This window comes from Cygnus atratus, chromosome 1 (assembly GCF_013377495.2).
Source record: "Cygnus atratus isolate AKBS03 ecotype Queensland, Australia chromosome 1, CAtr_DNAZoo_HiC_assembly, whole genome shotgun sequence".
NCBI lineage: Eukaryota > Metazoa > Chordata > Aves > Anseriformes > Anatidae > Cygnus > Cygnus atratus.
In genome coordinates, this window is record NC_066362.1 from 51,812,010 (window position 1) to 51,833,540 (window position 21,531).

General features: G+C 35.1%; 1 protein-coding gene across 1 annotated transcript in view; it reads left to right on the forward strand.

Moving 5' to 3' along the window:
- Positions 1-20,796, forward strand: part of SLC6A15 (solute carrier family 6 member 15) — a 38,289-nt gene extending 17,493 nt beyond the window's left edge. Inside the window, exons 3-12 of the mRNA XM_035551667.1 lie at positions 639-796; positions 1,283-1,409; positions 3,453-3,634; positions 5,486-5,596; positions 9,542-9,783; positions 9,885-10,077; positions 11,036-11,228; positions 13,765-13,924; positions 18,328-18,490; positions 19,463-20,796. Of these exons, the coding sequence (XP_035407560.1) occupies positions 639-796; positions 1,283-1,409; positions 3,453-3,634; positions 5,486-5,596; positions 9,542-9,783; positions 9,885-10,077; positions 11,036-11,228; positions 13,765-13,924; positions 18,328-18,490; positions 19,463-19,834 (1,901 nt within the window). The 3' untranslated portion in view covers positions 19,835-20,796. The remainder of the gene's footprint in view (positions 1-638; positions 797-1,282; positions 1,410-3,452; positions 3,635-5,485; positions 5,597-9,541; positions 9,784-9,884; positions 10,078-11,035; positions 11,229-13,764; positions 13,925-18,327; positions 18,491-19,462) is intronic.
- The last annotated feature ends 735 nt before the right edge of the window (positions 20,797-21,531 follow it).

Genomic DNA, 21,531 nt, shown 5'->3' on the forward strand with positions numbered 1-21,531 from the left:
TGGATCTACAGCACACCATTTCATTTCCACCTCATTCTCTGGTATTTGTCTGGAGCCTGGTATAAATGGGCCCATACAGTTCTTAGCTTAGCTGAATAGTATCGCTATTCTGCACACTGGGAAATCCCCTTTCCGAGCATCTTAGGTGCACGTGGAGAGAGGAACACTATGGTCTTCTGAAACTGTGATGAAGATTGGATGTAATTCAGAGTGTTGTAACAGCACAGCATGCTCTGTATTTCCCTTATAAATTCAGTCTGGCTGGTCTGTTACAAACCCAGGATTTAGAGTTTCTTTAGAAAATGTTGATTTAACTCCTGAAAGTTTGACCTAAAACATTTGTGAATATGCCCAAATTTTCATGCAAGCAAACAACTAGATTAGGTAATGACTCACTTTTAGTAAGGTTTGCCTCAAAATATTACAGTGCTTTAGAAATAAGATATCTCTGTGTTTTTCTTATTTTACAAGATTTGTGGCCAAGATCCAGTTAAAAATACTCTTTGCATGCAGTAGAGAGAGCTTTGTCATGAATGACACTAACTCAAACTTGAAGATATTAGTTGGTCTCATATGAGTTGTGTTAGATTGTGACTCTTCCTACACTCTCTCTGATTTCTACTTTGTTCCCTTTGTAGGTGCCTATCTTGTGCCATACTTAATCTTGCTACTGATCATAGGGATTCCACTCTTTTTCTTGGAGCTTTCCGTGGGGCAGAGAATCCGCCGAGGGAGTATTGGTGTATGGAATTATATCAGCCCCAAACTTGGAGGAATTGGATTTGCTAGCTGTGTAGTAAGTTTTTTACCTTAACTGTGTGATTTATGTCCAATCTGTGTGATCTGAAGTCTGTTTTGCTACAAGAAATGGACAGTGACCTGTAGCTGGGCTTCAGGGTCAATGTACAATGTTTTTGGAAGATACTAAAACTTATATTAGCACATTAAAATGGTTATATGGATGTTTGTAAAACCCGTTAACTAGTATTTTTGTATTTTTGAAATTAAGAACTATGGAACACCTTAGACATCTGGGAGAAAAATAGCCTGTAGAAATATAGGTGTCTCATGATAAATATGGGGAAAAGTGAAAGTGTAACAAATTGACATTAGATACTGTAATGGTGAAAGCCATTAAGTTCTTATTTTAATGAAAAATAGGTTCAGTGTTTGATGAGCAGAAATGTGCAAAAGTAAGTTCAGTAGGTGTTTGTTTGAATTTACAAATGTAGTTATTAAATGTAACTTTTTTGGTATGTCTTTTTTTTTTTTTTTTTAATAGGTATGCTTCTTTGTGGCCCTGTACTACAATGTCATTATTGGATGGAGTCTGTTTTACTTTTCCCAGTCTTTTCAGCATCCATTACCATGGGACCAGTGTCCTTTAGTTAAAAATACATCCCATACCTGTAAGTCTGTAATATATTAATGTTTTAAAAATCATCCAAATACAAATCTACTCATTAAGTAAAAGCAAGTTTTTCTGCTGAATTTCACTGGATTTCCACGAAGGCTTACTGGAGAAAAAAATATGAATTAAAAGTCTGCTTTCAGAACTATCTCTCTTTTTAAATATATATATATATATGTATACACACATAGCTGGTTGTTATTAACATAACTGAAGAGAACTAAAGAGAAATTTTTGTATACAAAACTGATATTGAATTTTAAAAAGATTTCACATTATGATATTTAGAAAAATTTGAAACAAACTCATCTAAGATATATCCTGTATTTGGAAAGGAACATCACTGTCAACAAGATTTTAAAGAGTAATAAAATTATGTGTTACTTAGTGTGTTGCAGGAAGAAAAATACAGTTTTTCAAAAATTTTTTTCTGATTTTGATACTGTTTTTCAGGCTTGCTTGATGAAAAACAAAGGTGCAAGAGGGGTGTTTCTCCATTTCATTTAGTATGCATCTCCATTTCATTTAGTTTAGTATATTTCCTTGTGAGAAAGCAGGAGGCGTTGCATTACAAAAAAAAAAAAAAAAAAAGCAGAAGATAGAAAATTGTAAACATCAGTGAAATGCATGTAATAAAAGCACTGTTTGCTTTGTAAACTGGTAGCAATAGAATCATTGGTTTGTCGCAATAATAAGACATATTATGCAACAGCATGAAAAGTTCCACATGCCTTAGTTTTGGTTATCTCATAATATTTGCACACTTTGCATTTGTCTTGCTCTTGAAATATTATTATTATTTTTTTCATTTCTTTTTATATTGGATCTTAAATTTTTATTAATACCTTTTGTGTTTTTCCCTTTTAATGAAGAACCTAACCAGGGACATTTGGAAAGCTGTACAGTGTTTTTATTTAAAGAGTCTTTCCCAGAGTTGTTTCCTTCAGTTATTTGAAACAAGTAGTCATTTGAAACAAATTCAGTTATTTGAAACAAACATTTGTGAATGTTGTTACTCAGTTAAGTCGACTGTATTCCACAAGTTATTGTCCATTAATGAAGCCACAGTTTTTGTCAGATTACATGCTCTTATCCTGCCCAAATCATAAGACATAAAGTCTCAACTGAACTTCAGCAGAGATCATTTAAACTAAGCTAAAACACAGAAAAGCACTACATTTGATAACATCCTATCACTTTTGACATTTTATTTTGGAGAAGATCTGACACCTGTGTTAAGTTTCTTAAAATTGCTGTATTTTTCCCTTCTTTTCATTAATTACCTTGGCATAGGACCTAGCTTAGAGATATGATTGGTTGTCAAATAAAGATAAATTATTAAAAAAATATATTTTTTTTCTTTGAAGATTTCGTTCTATTTCTGTGTGCTACATGTCTAGATGCACAAAATTTCTTAAACTGTTAACATGAATAAGGCAGAATTTTAGTATAATGAAAAAAATCACTTTTGGAACAGAAAGCAACTTTCATTTGCACATAGCTGTGTAGGAGCCATTTTCTCCTTTCATCACTTTGATATCATTATTTTATTGATTTTGCATTTGTAATTATGTTCCAATTGATTTGAGTGTCATATCAAAGCAGACACAATTGAGAAAGTTTTTAATGTTTTTTTTCAAAATTAAGATAGTCCAACTTTCATATTCAGAGAGTTTTCATAGTATGTAAGTCACAGTTTTGTATATCAAAAATCTATTCTTATGTGTAAAAAATGAAATGTGTTTATCTAGCTCTCCATATTATTTAGTACTTAATTCATAGATAAATTCTGCCTAGGATTTAGATTGATCACATGCAGAGGAATATGTTAAAGTGTTTGAAAAAGCTATATCCAGGGCTTTCAACCAATAGCAGTTTCTTTTTCTTTTAGAGAACATCCTAGGACTCTGTGAATTCAGTTTCTAAGTGAATGATGATAGGACAATTGCAAGTATTGGGAATTAATATAACCTTGCTAAAAAGTGTTGGTAAAATAGTTCTGTCCTGAACCCATTCATTACTTGCTAACGTCTCTTGACAGTTGTGGAGCCAGAGTGTGAAAAAAGTTCTGCAACAACTTATTACTGGTACAGAGAAGCACTGAATATTTCCAGCTCGCTTTCAGAGAGTGGGGGTTTAAACTGGAAGATGACTATCTGCTTGCTGGCTGCCTGGGTCATGGTATGCCTAGCCATGATCAAAGGCATTCAGTCTTCTGGTAAAGTGAGTATGCTGTTTACCTAAATGACAGTGATTTCCTTCGAAACATTGAAGATCTACTTCACTACGTTTTTGTTCACCGCACCCTCTGTCTGCTCTTTCATGAAATGTGTAGGAGTAAGATGGAAGCTGTGAGTCACCCCAGTATTTGTATAATCTCTACTATCTTAGTAGTTAGGCATTAAAATTGTAGTAATTTTCATGGGAACTACAGTAATTTAGTGGGAATTGAGATGTGAAGAAGAATCATTTTTGTTCTCATCAACATAACTGTTGCAATTAACTGCACCTCAGCATTGTTGAACTGTTAATGCAGCATGAGCTTGCATGCTTCTGAATATCTAAGGAATTAAGTTTCCATGTATATCCATACTCTCACTGTGATTGCAGTGCACCCAGGCCGTCAAAATTCCCTGTCATTTGCTTTTTATTGTTAATGTCATTGGCATTCATCCTTCTGTCATTATCACAGCTTCTTTTCAGAATTCTGGATTGTTTCTTTTGACTAATGGCTAACCATCCCTTTGGATCTGAGTACAAGACTTTGTCTTCTTTCCTGTTCATACTGACAGATAGGTTGGCTAGTGAATGATTTGCTAGCTCTGCTGATCTCAGTGGGATTTTCAGATGAAGACTAATCTGTTGTTAATTCCTGACACCTACAAAATTCTTTGCTATTAGGAATTTTTGAGCTGAGGTGGAACTTTCTGTGGCCTTTTTAGTATATTTCAGTTAAAGAAACAACTTGCAACTTTAGCAAGAGAATCATTTTACATAAACTTTAAACCATGGGATAAATGTGCTTTTCAATGATGTAGAATGAAAAATCATATTTGATTATTGATTTTTTGTTTCCTCTCTTTGTTTGTCTGGTAGTCAAAGCAATATTGCTTTCTTGTTTTTATGTTTCAAACCTATGAGATCTTCAATCATTTCTGTACATTAGAGAATATACCCGTATTTTCTTTCTTTCTTTCTTTCTTTCTTTTTCTTTCTTTCTTTCTTTCTTTCTTTCTTTCTTTCTTTCTTTCTTTCTTTTTCTTTCTTTCTTTCTTTCTTTCTTTCTTTCTTTCTTTCTTTCTTTCTTTCTCTTTCTTTTTCTTTCTTTCTTTCTTTCTTTCTTTCTTTCTTTCTTTCTTTTTCTTTTTTCTTTCTTTCTTTCTTTCTTTTTCTTTCTTTCTCTCTCTCTTTCTCTCTTTCTCTCTCTCTTTCTCTCTCTCTCTTCCTTCCTTCCTCCCTTCCTCCCTCCCTCCCTCCCTTCCTCCCTTCATCCCTCCCTCCCTTCCTCCCTCCCTCCCTCCCTTCCTCCCTCCCTTCCTTCCTTCCTTCCTTCCTTCCTTCCTTCCTTCCTTCCTTCCTTCCTTCTTTTTTTTTTTGGCAATAAGCATTCCTTAATGGTTTGAATCCATTTATTAAATATTTTCTACTGACTGTTTATTACTGCTTATTATCTCCTTCTGAAGACAGAACAAATTTCTGTTCATGCTGCATCTTTACCATACTATGTACTTGAATCTAAGTGTAAAGAGAAACATTTCTAAAACAGCCTACTTCTGTTATTCTCATATTCTCATTGAATTCACACTGATCTTCCCTGGAAGGCTTATAGTTTGTTAATCAGTCAATGCGATGGCAACTGTAGCGTTTTAATACAGTATGATTTTTTTTTCTAGTACAGTCATGTAATCTTGCTCTCTTCTGAAGAGATGAGGTGAATGGAACATGTTTTATATATTTCTGAGAATATACAGTTTTCAGTTCAGATATATATCCAAAAGATACAGAATAGAGAATGAAATTGTTGAAAATAAAGTTCATGGGTGTCATTTTAAATTTCTTCTTAATGTTTTTCAGATAATGTACTTTAGTTCCCTTTTTCCTTATGTGGTACTTCTGTGCTTTCTGATCAGAGGATTGCTCCTTAATGGGTCATTAGATGGAATTCGTCACATGTTCACACCTAAGGTATGTTCTTAATTTCTGTTTGAAGTGTGTTTAAACTTTCAGTGCCAGTTTGACCATTTATGAATGCTCTCAGATAAGCTTATTGCCTTCATAGAAGATTGACCATTTTTGTGTCTGGCGTAATTGCTGTTGACCTCAGCGACACAATATCAAGCCATAATGTCCAAAGACTCAAAAATGTTCCAAGGGTGTGTGTGTGGAGTTACCTTCCCAGAGTTGGCTGCCTTTACAAAGCTAAGCAACCAAAAGTGCTATTTATAGGAATTAAGATGTTTAGAAAGCTCCATAAGTTGGCCAAATGCTTAAAAGAGAAGTGAATCATAGAATCATAGAACTACTTGGGTTGGAAGGGACCTCAAAGATCATCTAGTTCCAACCCCCAGCCATGGACAGGTATGCCACCCAGTTCAGTTTGCCCAGTGCCTCATCCAACCTGGTCTTGAACACATCCAGGGATGGGGCATCCACAGCTTTTCCAGGCAACCTGTTCCAGTGCCTCACAACCCTCTGAGGGAAGAATTTCCTCCTAATATCTAATCTAAATCTCCCCTCTTTTATTTTAAAACCACTTCCCCTTGTGGTTCCCCCTCATTATCAGCCCAAACAAAAAGTTGCTCTCCATCTTTTTTATGAGCCCCCTTTAAGTAATGAAAAGGTGCAGTGGGGTCTCCTCAGAGCGTTCTCTGAATGCTTTTTTCTGGGATGTCACAGTGAAATGCATTACCTTGAATGCTGTCATGGATTTATATAATTAATTTGTCCTTTTTGAAAAGGTTGCTCATTTATTTAAAAATAAACTTCACTTGCTTATCATTGCTTTACAGAGTTCTGGTTCTGCAGGAATTTGTAGACTGCTCAGTCAAATTTGGGGAAATTTGAGGAACAGAGAAATGTAGTGCTTATGGACAAAGATGAATTCTATAGCAGAGATGGAATACAGACCTTTTTGATGTTATAATATGGTTTCTCAATGACAGTATTAATACTTCCTTTAACTAGAACCACTAGATACCACTAGATACTGAGAGGGAATCAATACTGAAACTCCTCTTTAATATCAACCCCGCATCCTTCAACTATTTCGTCTTCCATGAGTTAGTCCTAAAATAAGTTGCAGTTGATGCTCACTTTATAGTCACTTGATAGTTTAATCATAAAATTGTTAAATTGTTTCAAATGTTCAGATAAACAATCTTGAAAGAAATCCTCCTTGCCGCCCTTGGTTTTCAATTATATTTCTCAAAAAGTTGTGGTTTAAATTTGAGGTTAGGAAGTCTGTAAGTCACATAGAGTATGTGTAGATATAAACCTTAAAAGTATTTTTATTATAATCTCTGAATATTTCTGTACTTGAACAATAGTTTGGACCTTAGGTTCATTGGAAACTACCTGAAAGAATTTAGACTGTTGTCATTTCCATTTGCTCCATTGCGCTAACAGCTGATTTGGGCAGGTAGACTAAAACGGACTGGTAAAGTGATCTGGGTTGAAAATAATCCAGGTTGATAGATAGGAGAGGGTCTTTGATTTAGCCTCTATTAGTTCAGCAAATAGATCACAACACATTTCCACAAAATAGTTGTGTCAGCACAGCAGAGGACTGGCACACACTGGTGCAGGTGTGAGAGCACAGGGCTAATGAAGAAGGAGCAAATTTCTCTCTTTGGCATGGCTGTTGACCAAAGCAGAAATTCAAAATAATAGACTTAATGAAAAAAAAAAAATCAAATAAAGAAAGGTGTATGAAAAGACCAGTGAATTAATGCAATTAAAATATAGGGCTGTGTATGGCTTAAATACAGAGCTCCCAAAATTTCATAGTTAATGTCTTACAATAACAAATCAGTTACAATTTTGCTTTGAAACACTAGGCAATGTTTATCTGAGAGCGTAATACCTTTGATGATGCTAAACAAGATTTTGAAGAAAGTGAAAAGTGTTCTTTAAAAACCATTTACAATTTCGTGAAATTAAAACTATTCCTGTAGCTCCCTCTAGTGGAAAAACTCTAACATGACTGTTTGATACAGGCAGGTTAACAGGCAGGTTAAAGTAGGTGTAACAGATACATGTACAATGTAATTATAAAAAAAAATAAATATGTCGGGAAAAAGTTTGGGAAAAAGAGATGGAAGACAACTGCTATAGCCCAGATCATTCCTCTAACATATGGCCCAGCTTATAAGTAAGGAAGCTCATAGTGATGAATCTTTATACCTTGACTTCTGCTTGACCCCAATAATTGTTTGGTTACTGGAAACATTCTTTATTTCAAATGTATTTTAGCTATGTATGTAAAAGGTTAAAGAAGATGTCTATTATCTATCACAGTAGCAGGCTTTTTTTATTCTTAGAGTGAGACAGTCTTCTGATGCTAGCATCTTCATGCTTTTTAGATTTACTGTTTTCAATAAGGTTTGGGTTTCAGAAAAAAAAGAAAAAAGAAAAAAGAAAAAAAGTCATATTTGCAGAAGTAAGGTCTTTTACTGTTAGATGAATGGAGGCCCTGGATCAACTTCCAACAGTCTAATGTTGAAGCCTTGCATGCACTTCTTTTTTCCAGTGCAGACTTGAGAAAGATCTTAAATAGATAGATGATGACTCATAACTTTAAACAAAGATATTTCTTGAAGTCTGGTCATCTGATGAGCAATTTTATAGAGTTAACATTTAAGCTTTTAGATAAAAGTCTTAGTTGTCCCTCAAATATATCACTCATTTTACTTGATAAATTCAAAGCATCTAGCTTAAGGGAGATTTGATTTCTGCACTGTACAGATTCTGGTGGCCAACATTTATTTTACATGTTGCATTTTTCTTTACATATTTGCATGAATTGTAGTAGAATTCCATATAAACATGTGTATGTATGTCATAGTAAACGTTTTAAAACAAAACAAAACAAAACAAAACAAAAAGGTAGCTGTTGTGGTTTAGCCCGACTGGCAGCCAAACACCACACAGCCGTTCGCTCACCCTCCCCCCTCCCTCTCCGGGATGGGGGAGAGAAACAGGAAAGTGAAGTCTGTGAGTTGAGATAAAGACAGTTTATTAAGACAGGGAAAAGAATAACAATAACAATAATAATAATAATAATATTAATAGTAATAAGGTGTACGAAATAAGTGATGCACAATGCAATTGCTCACCACCCGTTGACCGATGCCCAGCCTATTCCCGAGCAGCCGGCCCCCCCCCCACCCCGGCTAGCCACCTCTATATATTGTTCAGCATGACGTCAGATGGTATGGAACACCCCTTTGGCCAGTTTGGGTCAGCTGTCCTGGGTCTGTCCCCTCCCAGCTCCTGCTGCATCCCTAGCCTGCTCGCTAGCAGGACAGAGAGAGGCTGAAAAGTGCTTGGCTTGGTGTAAGCACTGCTCTACAACAATTAAAACATCAGCATGTTATCAGCGCTCTTCTCATTCTAATCCAAAACATAGCACCCTGCCAGCTACTAGGAGGAAAATTAACTCTGTCCTACCTGAAACCAGGACAGTAGCAACCACCAAAACAACTTTCAACATACATATTACATTTAGAAAAGGGTTGGCCATCCCAAAATAAATCTTAATTCTAATGTTCATCAGTACAGGTACTGTAATAAAAGAGAGTACCAAAAACAAACCCAAACAGATGTTCTCTGATTTCATGGTGTAACTAGCTGCAAGTTAAATTATCATATAGATCCATTAGTATCTCATTTTTTGGAACATACTGTATAGCATGTTTCTTTTTAAGGATTATATTGCATAAAAGCAATGGAAATTCTGGCCCATAAGCGCACCCAATTTTAGGTGTCACATTCAGCTTTATCACAATGAAAATGTATTTGTAGTGGAATATTAGTATTTTATGATGTAGGTTGTCTTCATGTTTTTGTGTTCTTTTCATGTAATAGAAATGCATTTTATAGCTGACATCTATTGTATCTGATTTCAAACAGCTTGAAATAATGCTGGAGCCCAAGGTCTGGAGAGAAGCTGCTACTCAGGTGTTCTTTGCCTTAGGGCTCGGATTTGGTGGAGTCATTGCCTTTTCAAGCTACAACAAGAGAGACAACAACTGCCATTTTGATGCTGTACTGGTGTCCTTCATCAATTTTTTCACTTCTGTGCTGGCAACCTTGGTGGTGTTTGCAGTTCTGGGCTTCAAAGCCAATATCATAAATGAAAAATGTGTTATCCAGTATGAATATCCATTTTTAATTACTACTTTAATGGCAAATTTCATTTATGAATGCACACAGATCATCACGTTTGATTTCTCTATTTTGTTGTGTTTCACAGAAATTCAGAGAAGATTTTAAAACTTTTGAAAACAGGCAATCTGAGCCAGGATATGATCCCACATCATATCAATTTCTCAAGCATTACAGCAGAAGATTACAATTTAGTTTATGACATTATTCAGAAAGTTAAGGAAGAAGAATTTGATTCTCTTGGTCTGAAATCTTGTCAAATTGAGGATGAACTTGACAAGGTGAGAGTGATAAGTACGTATTAATTACAAAGATTATGAATAGAGGAATATTTGCAAGTCCAAAATAAACCGTGGTATATACCCACACTATTGATACTGTGTACCTATAGAGATTGATATGAAAACATGATTCTGTGCAGGGTCTCACTCGAGCTGAGGTGAGCAATTCTGTGTCTGATGTCTTAATATGGTCTGCTTTCTAGTGTATTTTGATTATAACATTGCTCCTCAAGGGGCGATAAATTTTAAAGATCTGTTTCACCACAGGCATTTTTCCAAAGTCTAAATAGAGACATATTTATTCAACATCTCAAACTATGACATCTTTCAATGTCAAGATATCATTGCTAAATATAAATATGATTTTATTGGAAAGGAAAAGTTATTCTTTATTATATATTTTTAATTAACATTATCATATTTGAAATCTTTATTATAAACCAGATCTGGAAAAGAAATTTTTTGACCTTCACTTCAGAGGGACTTCCAGTTTTAAACACTGACCTCTGTGCAGTTGCATCAGCATCTGAAGCTAAAATATCAAATTGGCAACTTAGACATTAAAAAGTTCAGTACTGTTTCTACCTTTTTAATCTGAAGCAAATAAGTATAGATATGAAATCCTTTATATACTAACAGGAGAGACTAGAGTGTATTTTGTAGCCATCCAGTATAATATCTCTGTGCAAAATTATCAGTGAAAGAGCAAAAAAATATGTTGTTAATATCAATCAATGTACAGATTGTCAGCCAAATCCAGTATGTCAGTAAATAGTACTAATTAAATTTGCATGGATGGAAGAATCATATGTTAGATAGCAGGTAACTCTCCCTTCAAGATTTTATCAATTGACAAACATGAAGTCAAACTGTCACTCTAAAAAAAAAAGTAAAAATACACTGTGTGAATTATAATATGATTTTTATTTATTTATTTATTTATTTTTCTCACTGACAGGCTGTTCAAGGAACTGGTTTAGCTTTTATTGCCTTTACAGAAGCAATGACCCACTTTCCTGCTTCTCCCTTCTGGTCAGTCATGTTCTTTCTCATGTTGGTGAATTTGGGACTAGGAAGTATGTTTGGAACCATTGAAGGCATCATCACACCCATTGTTGATACCTTCAAAGTTAGGAAAGAAATTCTTACTGGTGAGTTTCACAGCATTTCTTTTCTCAACAGAGCAGTAAGCTTAAAATTATTTTGGAGAGTATGAAGTTTTGTTTGTTTGTTTGTTTGTTTGTTTGTTTGTTTATTTTGACATGAAAGTTTTTAGTACTTACATTTAACAGACAAGGAAATCACTGTACATCCATGCAGACTGTACACCCATGCACATGCATGTTAATATCTGCAAGTAAATCCTTTTTCTGAATGCTACACGGGAATACTCTAGAACTTCAATTTAATATAGAATTTCTGTTAGAATTTTCTTTATGTTAAGCTGTTCTGAGCTCTTCCAGAATACTTTCCATTCTAGCCTGTGTCACAGATCAGGGAAACAAAACCAAAGGAATGATTGAAAATACATTGAAAATCATGACAAATTATTTCAATAAAGCTAAATGGAATCTTAAAATATGATGAAATATTTATTATATTAAAAATAAGTACAGTTATTCCAGTTGCTCTCCAGAGCCACATTTATTTTTTTTTGCTGTTGAATATGTAAAGGGTCTTGAACAAAGATTTTTTTGTTTTCCTTTTTCTAATGCCTGAAGTCATGTGGGGTATAGCTTGTTCATGTACCTCGGATTGTCTTGAAGCAATTTCTTTTTGAAATATGAAATCAGCATAAAATATGAAAGTTAGGTTTCTGAAAATTTTCAGGACAGCTGCGAGCCACTTGGTGTATTATGGCAGGTTTGGATTTTCTATCAATAGCTATGACAGGAGGGATAGAAAATTATAAACTGTTTTAATATTTTCTAGCTCTATGGCAGAAATAGTATGTTTTCTAAGAGTTAACCCCTGGTACAGCAGAACCCTGCTCTTTTCTGACTGCTAGGTAATAGGTAATTAACTGAACACATGGATTTTTTTTTTAATTTTATTTTTAATTTTTTACTTTGCTTGATCTAAGAATAAAATTATTCATAAAGATTAACCAGCTGATTTTTCTTGAGTCTGAACCTATTGAGCACTTTTTTTTTTTTAAATATGTTTTTAAATTCATATTGAATAACCAATGTGGCATTTAGAAATTAGCTATTTGCCCTAAGTATATATGCAAATACCATGTTATATGGTTATTACTCAGGAATAATGGAACATTTTATAGTAATTCCTTGTTATGGAATTTGACAAAAAATATATATATTAAGAAGATAATATATAAAGATAAAGATAAAATGAAGATATAAATAAAAATATCTTATAAAGATATAAAGAAGATATAAAGAAATATACAAGAACTGCTTTTCTCTGCTAATATTTTTGTGTTATATATGCATGATTTTTACTACTTCAGTCAGTTGTACTCAAAGGATTAAAACATAACATAATGTTTCTATAATTAACTTATATACTGGAATGCCTGGGTTAAGCTTCATATAGTATCAGTGGGACTTAATAAGGATTATGCTTGCACTAGAGTTTGTGATTAAAAACCACAAATTCTCATTTTATAGAAGTACTGCATTACATTTGCAACTTTTTTTCACTATAGTTCCACTTCAGTTTTCAGGGAAACCAGCTCATACGCTTAAAGTTAATTTTGTGCTCAAGTATTCCAAATTGGAGTCTGCATGTATATGTGCTGAAGAGTGTACCTACCAGAGTGTAGTTTACAACTGAAGGTGCATGTTTTTTGGGTGGGTGGTAAGACGTGATGGGAGAACATAAAAATAACAAGGATTTCTAAATTTGCTTATATGCAGTTCTTCTAAAATTCTTTTCTCAGGGTTAGTAATAAAACAGTGTAATTAATGAGACTGACATTGGGGAGATTTTATCTGTGTTGAAAAGAGTGATCATCTTATACCACAATATTTTAAAAAGTGTCACTGTCTTCCTTTCATTATTTTAATCAATTACAAATAGCTGGAATTTGTACAATGACTGTATTCTGTATAAGGGTATTTTATACTTTTGCTCGGATTTCTCTCACTTAATTTTAGACCGTGTAGGTGCATCCTTAACCTTAGTTCTCAGTGGAAGAGAAAAACAGGGCACTTCAAGTGGGAGAATCAGTTGTGCTCGGCCTGCAGCTTATTTCACAATTTATTGAAATTTGACTTATTTTATAGCTGTTTCAGCATTCAAACCTATTCTTGATGGATTTAGTAGAAAAAAAAAGTTATATTGAGATTGATTATTTAGGTGATCTAGTGACCAAATAATATGACGCTCAACAGTTTTCTTTATTTTAGCCTTGCAGTCACACTAAGTGAAATGTTTATTGAGATATAGTCCTTTGATTAGTCTGTGCTGCTTAATGGGGGCTGCTGTAATATGGCAATTCCAGTAATTACTTCTGGTTTCATGACATTTCTGTTTCATAAGGGGGAGGTAGGATTCCTAATATTCTCAAAATTGCCACCAAAAATAAGGAAAGTGATAACAACTTTCATTATATGAAATAATGTGTTAAAGTACAACTTTGCTATATCAAACTCTCTCTTCATTTCCTCTTTTTCTGTGGAAAATTGTAATTATTACAGTTTACAATTCTGTCCTTCATTCCAGTTATCTGCTGCTTGGTAGCATTTTTTATTGGCCTGATCTTTGTGCAGCGCTCTGGAAATTATTTTGTCACGATGTTTGATGACTACTCAGCTACTCTGCCCCTGCTTATTGTGGTCATTTTGGAGAACATTGCAGTTACCCGAATTTATGGAATAGAAAAGTAAGTGAAGGAAATGTATTTCCCTGTCTGCATCAACAGTATTCTATACAATATTTATTGTTATTATAATTTTATAGCACCAATTATTTTGTATGTACACATAAATTCAAGCCAATAGAAAGATATCCCAATCTAAGGAGAGCCTTGCAAACTGACTATTACACAAAGATAGGGAAGAAAGCAAAACAAAATGAAAGCAGTAGGAATTAAGGATGAAAACAGGAATTTATCTTTGCAGTTGTTTCTTGCTGGTTTGTGCGACTGTAAAGGTCTCTTGGTATGATAAGGGAGTCAAAGTGTGTCAATCTGGACTTGAATCAAGTCTTCCTTTAAGAACAGGTTAGAACCTTAGGATCAAGGTATAATGCATCAGGACAGTGTAGTGAAACTCAAAGAACAAACTACAACAGGACCATAAAAAGGAGAATAAGGCAAAAAAGAGGTAAAATTAGAGGTGGAAAGGAGTTTGGATGGGTACGTATGAGGAATCTATATATGAAAAGGACACCAAGAGAAGGATTTCAAGAAGTAATAACAAGGGTCTAAGCAGCAGATGCGGAGGAACATTTTGAACAGATCTGCACTATTTTGCCTGAGAGAAGAACAAAGTAAAATAAGAAAGTTTCCATTTATTATCTAGATTTAGCTTGTGATGTTGTAGCAGTTAATTGTTCTTTGCATTTGTTGTGAGAGAGGGAATAGAGGAAATGATAGAAAAGAACAGGATCAAAACTTACATGGAAGCAGCACATTTGGCAATAAAGTAACCTTCTATCAGTGATAACTGAAGAGAAGAGTAAAGAGCATCATGTCTCTCTAATTTATTTACACCATTTGACAGAGATCAACAGAATGTGTTCACTAAGTGCTACACTTTTAAGGAGTAGAGGTGTTTGTATCAAAAATAACTCATGCCATCCACAGATAAAGCATGCTATATTAGTATGTTGAAGTAATTTAAACATTGGTGATTCTTTCATATATACAAAGGGTGACATAAATGGGTATTTTTTCTTTGACTTTTCATGTGTTCAATCTGAGTAATCAACTAGTCCCTTGCTATAATGAAATAAAATTATAATAAGCAAATTTAATCATATTGTTTCTAGACATTTTTTCTGGTCTATGCAAATAGTGTCTGGACTACATACTCATTAATAAAGAATTTCTACCAAGGCCAAGTGTGTAAGTCTATAACTGGACACATACAAAACACCATGTAGATGTTTTTGCGCATACAGACAAAAGATGATACAAGTCACCTTGGTATCAAGGTGCTATTGTCCAATCAAGTAGAGTTCCACTGTGCAGAGTGGTAGACACTCCAAGAATCACCAATTTACCAGTGATGAAGTTGGTGTTTAGGAGTAGCTAAAATACGGTAATACTCTGTTTCTGTATCAGAGGGCAGTTGCTTGATATTTTCAGATGTTCTGACAGAATATAGTAAACAGCTAACAGACAGATTTCTTGTGCCTAATGACCACCTGATCATTTTTCTGGAGTATTCCTCTCATCTCTTCTGATGTATAAATTTCTCCAGAATGTTTTTCTTCATGAACCCAGCATTCTTGTTTGCAAAAACTGCCAGAATGATCAACCTCACGTTGTCATTAGCTGTAGTAGCTCCAAGGGGGGATACTCATAGATAAAGATCTGTGTATATGTAATATTAAAGTCTCTGATCGAATAGGAAAAGAAAAAAGAAAGAAAAGGGAAAAAAAAAAAAAAAAGCATGCAAAGGGATTACAGCCAAAGGGTAGAAAAAAGGCAATGTGTGGATCCTTGCAGCCAGGAAGGCATAAAATGTTAGATAGTTATCAGTTAACATCGTGAACCCTGGTCTTGCAAAGCAGCAGATATCAAATTTTGCATAAAATTCACAGAAAATAAAAATAGTGAAATGGAACCAGAGATATTTATGGAATGTATCACCCATAGATGGGGGACAATGCTTCTGAAGATACTTGGTAGAAAGTGTAAGGTTAGTGGGGTATAAACACTGGAATAAGTGAAGTTAAAGGAGCTTGGTAGCTTATGAAAGAGGATTACTAGGGTGAAGAAGATGATGAAAGACTTTGAAAATGAAGAGAACAAATTTATGTTTCATAGGGTGAAGATCTGGAAAGAGCAGAAAGAAAAGGCTATCTATAGAGAGCACAAACCATTTGTAAATTCAGCTTCTTTTTAACAATATGTTTCAGTGCAATGTAAACAAAGGATAGAATACCCCAAACTATGTGGTTCAAAAATTTTTTGAGTGTTTATTTGACAGTGACTTCACATGTGTAACTGCTTTCAAAACATGTTTATTGCTATAAGAACATTTTCCATGCACAAATTTCAAAAGAAAGTGGGACCACAAGGAAGTTAAAACAGAATCAGGGCTTGTGCACACTCCAAAAGAATTAGCTATAAAAATATTCTCCCTTTTTCTACTGGCTCTGGAGCAATGTACTCCTCCATCAGGAATACAAAAATAGGAGTTTTGTTCAGCTCATAATTTGCAATTTTGAGGAACAAGGAGGCAGATTTAAAACTTTGCAGTTTTATTTCAGCAGCTTATTTGATGCAAACCAGAGTTTATGTATAAAGTTTTTTTTTACACTGCAACATGCATATAGGTTCAAAAATTAATCCTGCAAAATCGATAATATGTGCTGTTTTTTATATGTGCTCAAAAGTGATGACACATACCTTAGCAAACAACTCATTAGACAATATAGGAAGATGTGAAAAAGAATCCTGTAAATTAGAGGTGAGTTTAAATATCTTTCCAGCATTGTCCAGCAAGCAGCCTACATGCTAAATTTGGTCCAATACGTGCTCCCATCGGGCCTGCTTCTGAGAAGGAGAGGGGGACTGGTATCATCTCTTGCCTGGCAGATGTTCAACAGAGCAGTCTTGCTGCTTTCTAGTGCTCATGTTGACAGTATGGCCAAGGAAGAGTAGGTGAATTGTAGCTATGGCTAGGTTTGGTCTACCTCAGAATTAGTCAGTGTCTCGTTTTTCTTATACCTCCACGTAAAAATAAAAACAGTCATAGGCTATATCCGTGACTTCTGCCTGCATCAACAATAGTAGGTGGTCTGGTCTGCTTCTGTAATTTCACTCTTTCTCTACTGCCTGGAGTACCTAAACTACTCGTGTCTTCTCATTGCAGCATAAGGCCTTTCATGTGAGGTGGCACAGGAGCTTAAGTTTGTGTTAGCTTCTGTAAAAGTGTCAGGGCAGAAGCAGAAAGAGAACAAGGATTCTTGTGCAATCTGTGAGGTGAGGAGGTGGGGAAGACTGATTTCTCAGATCTTTTTTGCAGCAAGCTGTTCTCGTGGGAGGAATGGCTAGATGTTCTTGGGAGAAGGGAGATCTCTATGCAGTCTCCCTCTGCATACGAATGGGGCCCTGTGGTTTCACAGCATGGAAGGGGAGTGCAGCCTTTACAATATTGAACAGGAGGTGCAGCTTCCAAGATCATCCTCTTCTAAATGATCTTTGAATGTGATAGATGTGATGAGTTTTCCATCACTAACTTATCTTCAAATAAGTATCTTCAAATAATGTTGATATCCATATTGCATTAAAATAATAATAATAATAATAAAAAGGATATGTGCAGTTTTCTGAATTGTAATCACACTTAGCAGAGTCCTCAAGTAGTTGCAGTATCCACTATTCAGAATAGAGGAGAAGGCTCAATTGTTAAGAATCTTTGCAGTGTAGGCTTTCATAAAATGCAAGCTATCTTTATGTATTTCCTGTACCACTCAACCTCGTTAATGGAAGCTAATAGAAAGTAGCTTGGTCTTCCAATTTTGCTTTGCTGATTGCATCTACAAGAAAAATTATTCTTGAGAAAATGGTAACATAGTATCACTTGGATTCACAAATTCGGTGAACCTGTGTTTCAAGGGAATGTCTGAAAATGTGATCTCATTGGACAGGAAAGTTATAGATATTTCAGTTTCACTCTACTCATCCAGGAAGATCCAGAGCTAAAATTATGCATTTAATGCACCTCAAGATGCCTCCAGTTTCCATTTTCTCTTCAGAAGTCTAGCATTGTAAGTTGGATCGGACATTAAACTTGGATTCAAAACTGTTATTGAATAGAAGGGCATCACAACTCTGTATTTTACTTCCAATTGTATTGGAATTTAAGTCTGATTCTTCAGAAGTCAAAGGTAGTTTACTAACTCACAGCACTGTGGAGTAATTCCTTCTGTTCATCTGTTCAGAACTGGTAATACAAGATCCATTTGTCAGCCCATCAAGTCAGCTGAAGTGCAGCTATTTGTATACATAAATTTTGTCAGCATGTCCCTTCAAATTAGATGCTCTGTGTCAACTATAGTACTTGAAATTTAAGTGTACAGAGTAACAATAACCTTTTATTCCCTTCACAGATTTATGGAGGATCTGAAAGACATGCTTGGTTTTTCTCCAAGTCAGTATTATTACTACATGTGGAAATATGTTTCACCTTTAGTATTGTTATGTTTGCTGTTAGCTAGCATTGTCCAAATGGGATTAAGTCCTCCTGGCTACAATGCGTGGATTGAAGACATGGTATGTATGTAACAGATGCCATCACCATCACAATGATCATATATGAAGTATTTCAGAAGTATGCGAAAAGACAAAAAATTATGATCGCAAATTCTTTAAATTTTATTTCATTGCAGAAAGCAGTTGGTAATAATGCTGAATAAATCATTTCAGATATCCCATCATTTTTTTTTTTCAGTTGGAACTAAATATTGAGATTAGCCATGTCATAAGTTTTCTTACTTGGAGGCAGGTAGTATCTGCTGTGCCTTATTTGGAACGCGGATTTGAATCTGTCCTGTGATCACCTTAAATTAATACCCCAACAGTCCAAATCTTGAGTTCAGCATGCCTCTACCTCGCAGGCTTGGGCTGCCTCTTTCCCTGTATAAAATTAAATGTTAATTGAGCTATTAGACAAACTAAGTTTGTTGCCCAGAGATTCATGCTTGCAACAGAAGCATGCTTGTGAGGTAGAGCCATTGTCCCAGTAAATGCGTTATATTTTACATGAAGCTTACACAAATTAGAACAATCCTGCAAGGTGATCTGAGACAGTCCCTGCCTAAGCTAGCTGTTAGCCTACAGAACAAATACTTTGCAGATATAGTTACAGATGCCACTGCGCACTGCTGTGATGTTCTGTTGTATCTAGAATATGTTCTGAACACGTTTTAAAGGATCATGGAACAAGTACAAACAAATGTAGCTGAAGGTCTGATGTGAAAATCCTGATTTGGGCTCCGCTTCAGTGCTCTGAGCATCTCAGAAACTTTGGGTTGGCATTTTGGTCCTGCTCACTGGCAGGAAGATAGCAATCATCTATTTCTATGATTGTTCAACTTTGAGATCTGCAGTAGTGCCTACATTGTGAGTGCTAGATGACAAGAAAATGAGCATGTGTTTGAAAACTGCAGGCCTTGGTAAGGACTGCAGATTTGCTCTTTTTAAAGTAAAGATGTATTAATAGTCTTTTTCTCTTGGCTTGCTTAGGCTTCAGAAGAGTTCCACAGCTATCCAACATGGGGAATGATTGTCTGTATATCTCTGATGGTACTGGCCATACTGCCAGTCCCAATAGTCTTCATAGTGCGTCGCTGCAACCTTATTGATGACAGCTCTGGTAGCTTGGCGTCTGTATCCTACAAAAGAGGCCGGATAATAAAGGAGCCTGTTAATCTGGAGGGAGATAATACAAGTCTGATTCATGGGAAGAGTCCAAGTGAAGTGCCATCTCCAAATTTTGGAAAAAACATATATCGAAAACAGACTGGATCACCAACTCTGGATACTGCTCCAAATGGACGCTATGGTATTGGATACCTAATGGCAGATATGCCTGATATGCCAGAGTCTGACTTGTAACTACAGAAAAAATGTTCTCTGTTTTTCTTGTTGCTGATCATGGCTTTCCTAAGAGAGGTGGTCAGCTTCACTTACTAGGGTGCGATCTCAGGTGCTCTGTAGTGGCAGTCTTTAAGATACCATGACTGACTGTACAGGTTGAGAAAACTCCTTTTGGATTAGTCCTGTGGGTTTTCATTTGCACTGAAGGGAATAAATGAAAAATCAATGGCAGCCTACATCTGCCAGCATAGCTGAGAATTAGTTTTTAAAATTAATTCCTAAATCTAAAGCTTTCTATCACTGAAGCCCAAGTCTCACTCAAATGATGTAATATTTCTGAGGTAATATCACTGCAAATCCTTTTTTGTTTGTTTGTTTTGTTTTGTTTCTGCTTTCAAGTTAACTCCCCGGTTTTAAAAGTGAGCTCTGAAGTAGTTCACCAAACCCATGTTGTGCACACATTTGTATATACCCTATGTAGATATGTTGTACTTATTTTGTTAGCACTGATAATTACTTAGGCTATTAGCTGAGTAAAAAACAAACCTGCAAACTATTTTCTTATGTAATAGCTGTATAGAACAATAGTATTAGAAAATCAAGGAGTAGACTTATGGGAAGGTAAGGAAAGATTCCCTGTTCACTGGGGACTGCATAAACGGTCTGTATATTTTGTGTAAAATATTTGCTTTTTCAGTGTGAAAACAGTGTAAGAGTGAGTCACTCCAAGAATCTTAAGAATTGTGCAGATTCTGCATTTTTTTCTATGCTGTGTGCCTAAAAATGAACTTCTTGATATTTATTGTGGTTACAAGATTACATATATATTATATTTATATAATATACTTGTAATGTAAATATGTATATTATTCTGTATGTAATCGTTTCAAACGTTAAAGCAAGATGGCTTTTTTTAATTACTCTCCTTCTGTTTTTGCTTCTGTTTTATGCAGATAATTTTTTTCAGTCAGTAATTGTTAAGAACTGTATGGCATTACATTTTAACCTATGAATAAAGAGATTGACAAGATATTTCTCTGTAATTTCCTTTGTCACTTCCTAGAACACAGCCTTTTTTTGCCTCAGTGTACTATCTGAAAGAATTATATTTACGAGCTAAGGTGAGGTGCTTAAAGAATCTGAAAACAAAAGTGGTAAATCAGATTGTCCTCTCTTTATTAACTATTGGACAAGGACTTTACTATGAATACAGTAGTTGACGTATCACTGTAAACTGACATGATACTCTGAAAGCTAGAAGGTAATTTATTCCGTACCTCAAAGGTCTTTAAAGTTAGATGTAAATTCTGACTGCTACGTATAATAAGCAAAGAGCAGAACTTAGTTGCATTGTTCCAGCATCAGACCAATAAACAAATTACTTCATTTGAGGTAAATGCAAGTCTCAGAATCATAACCAGGTAAGGCTTTCTCAATGTTCTACTTTCCATGACTCCAGTTTAACTGTTTCAGAGGCCAAAAACTGAAATAGATTTCTTACATAGCTCTGATTACTCTTTATCATGTATTGCCCACATCTTGCCCTTTGATATGGGAAGAAAAATTGTGAAGGTTGATTGAGGTTGCTCTCTACACTGCTGGTGACCCTACAGGTAAACGCCTTCTGCTTGTCCACATGGGAAATACTCTTTACCAACACTGCTGCTGTGGGTTTCAAATATATAATTCTGAGTATGGAAATGTGAAAAAAATGT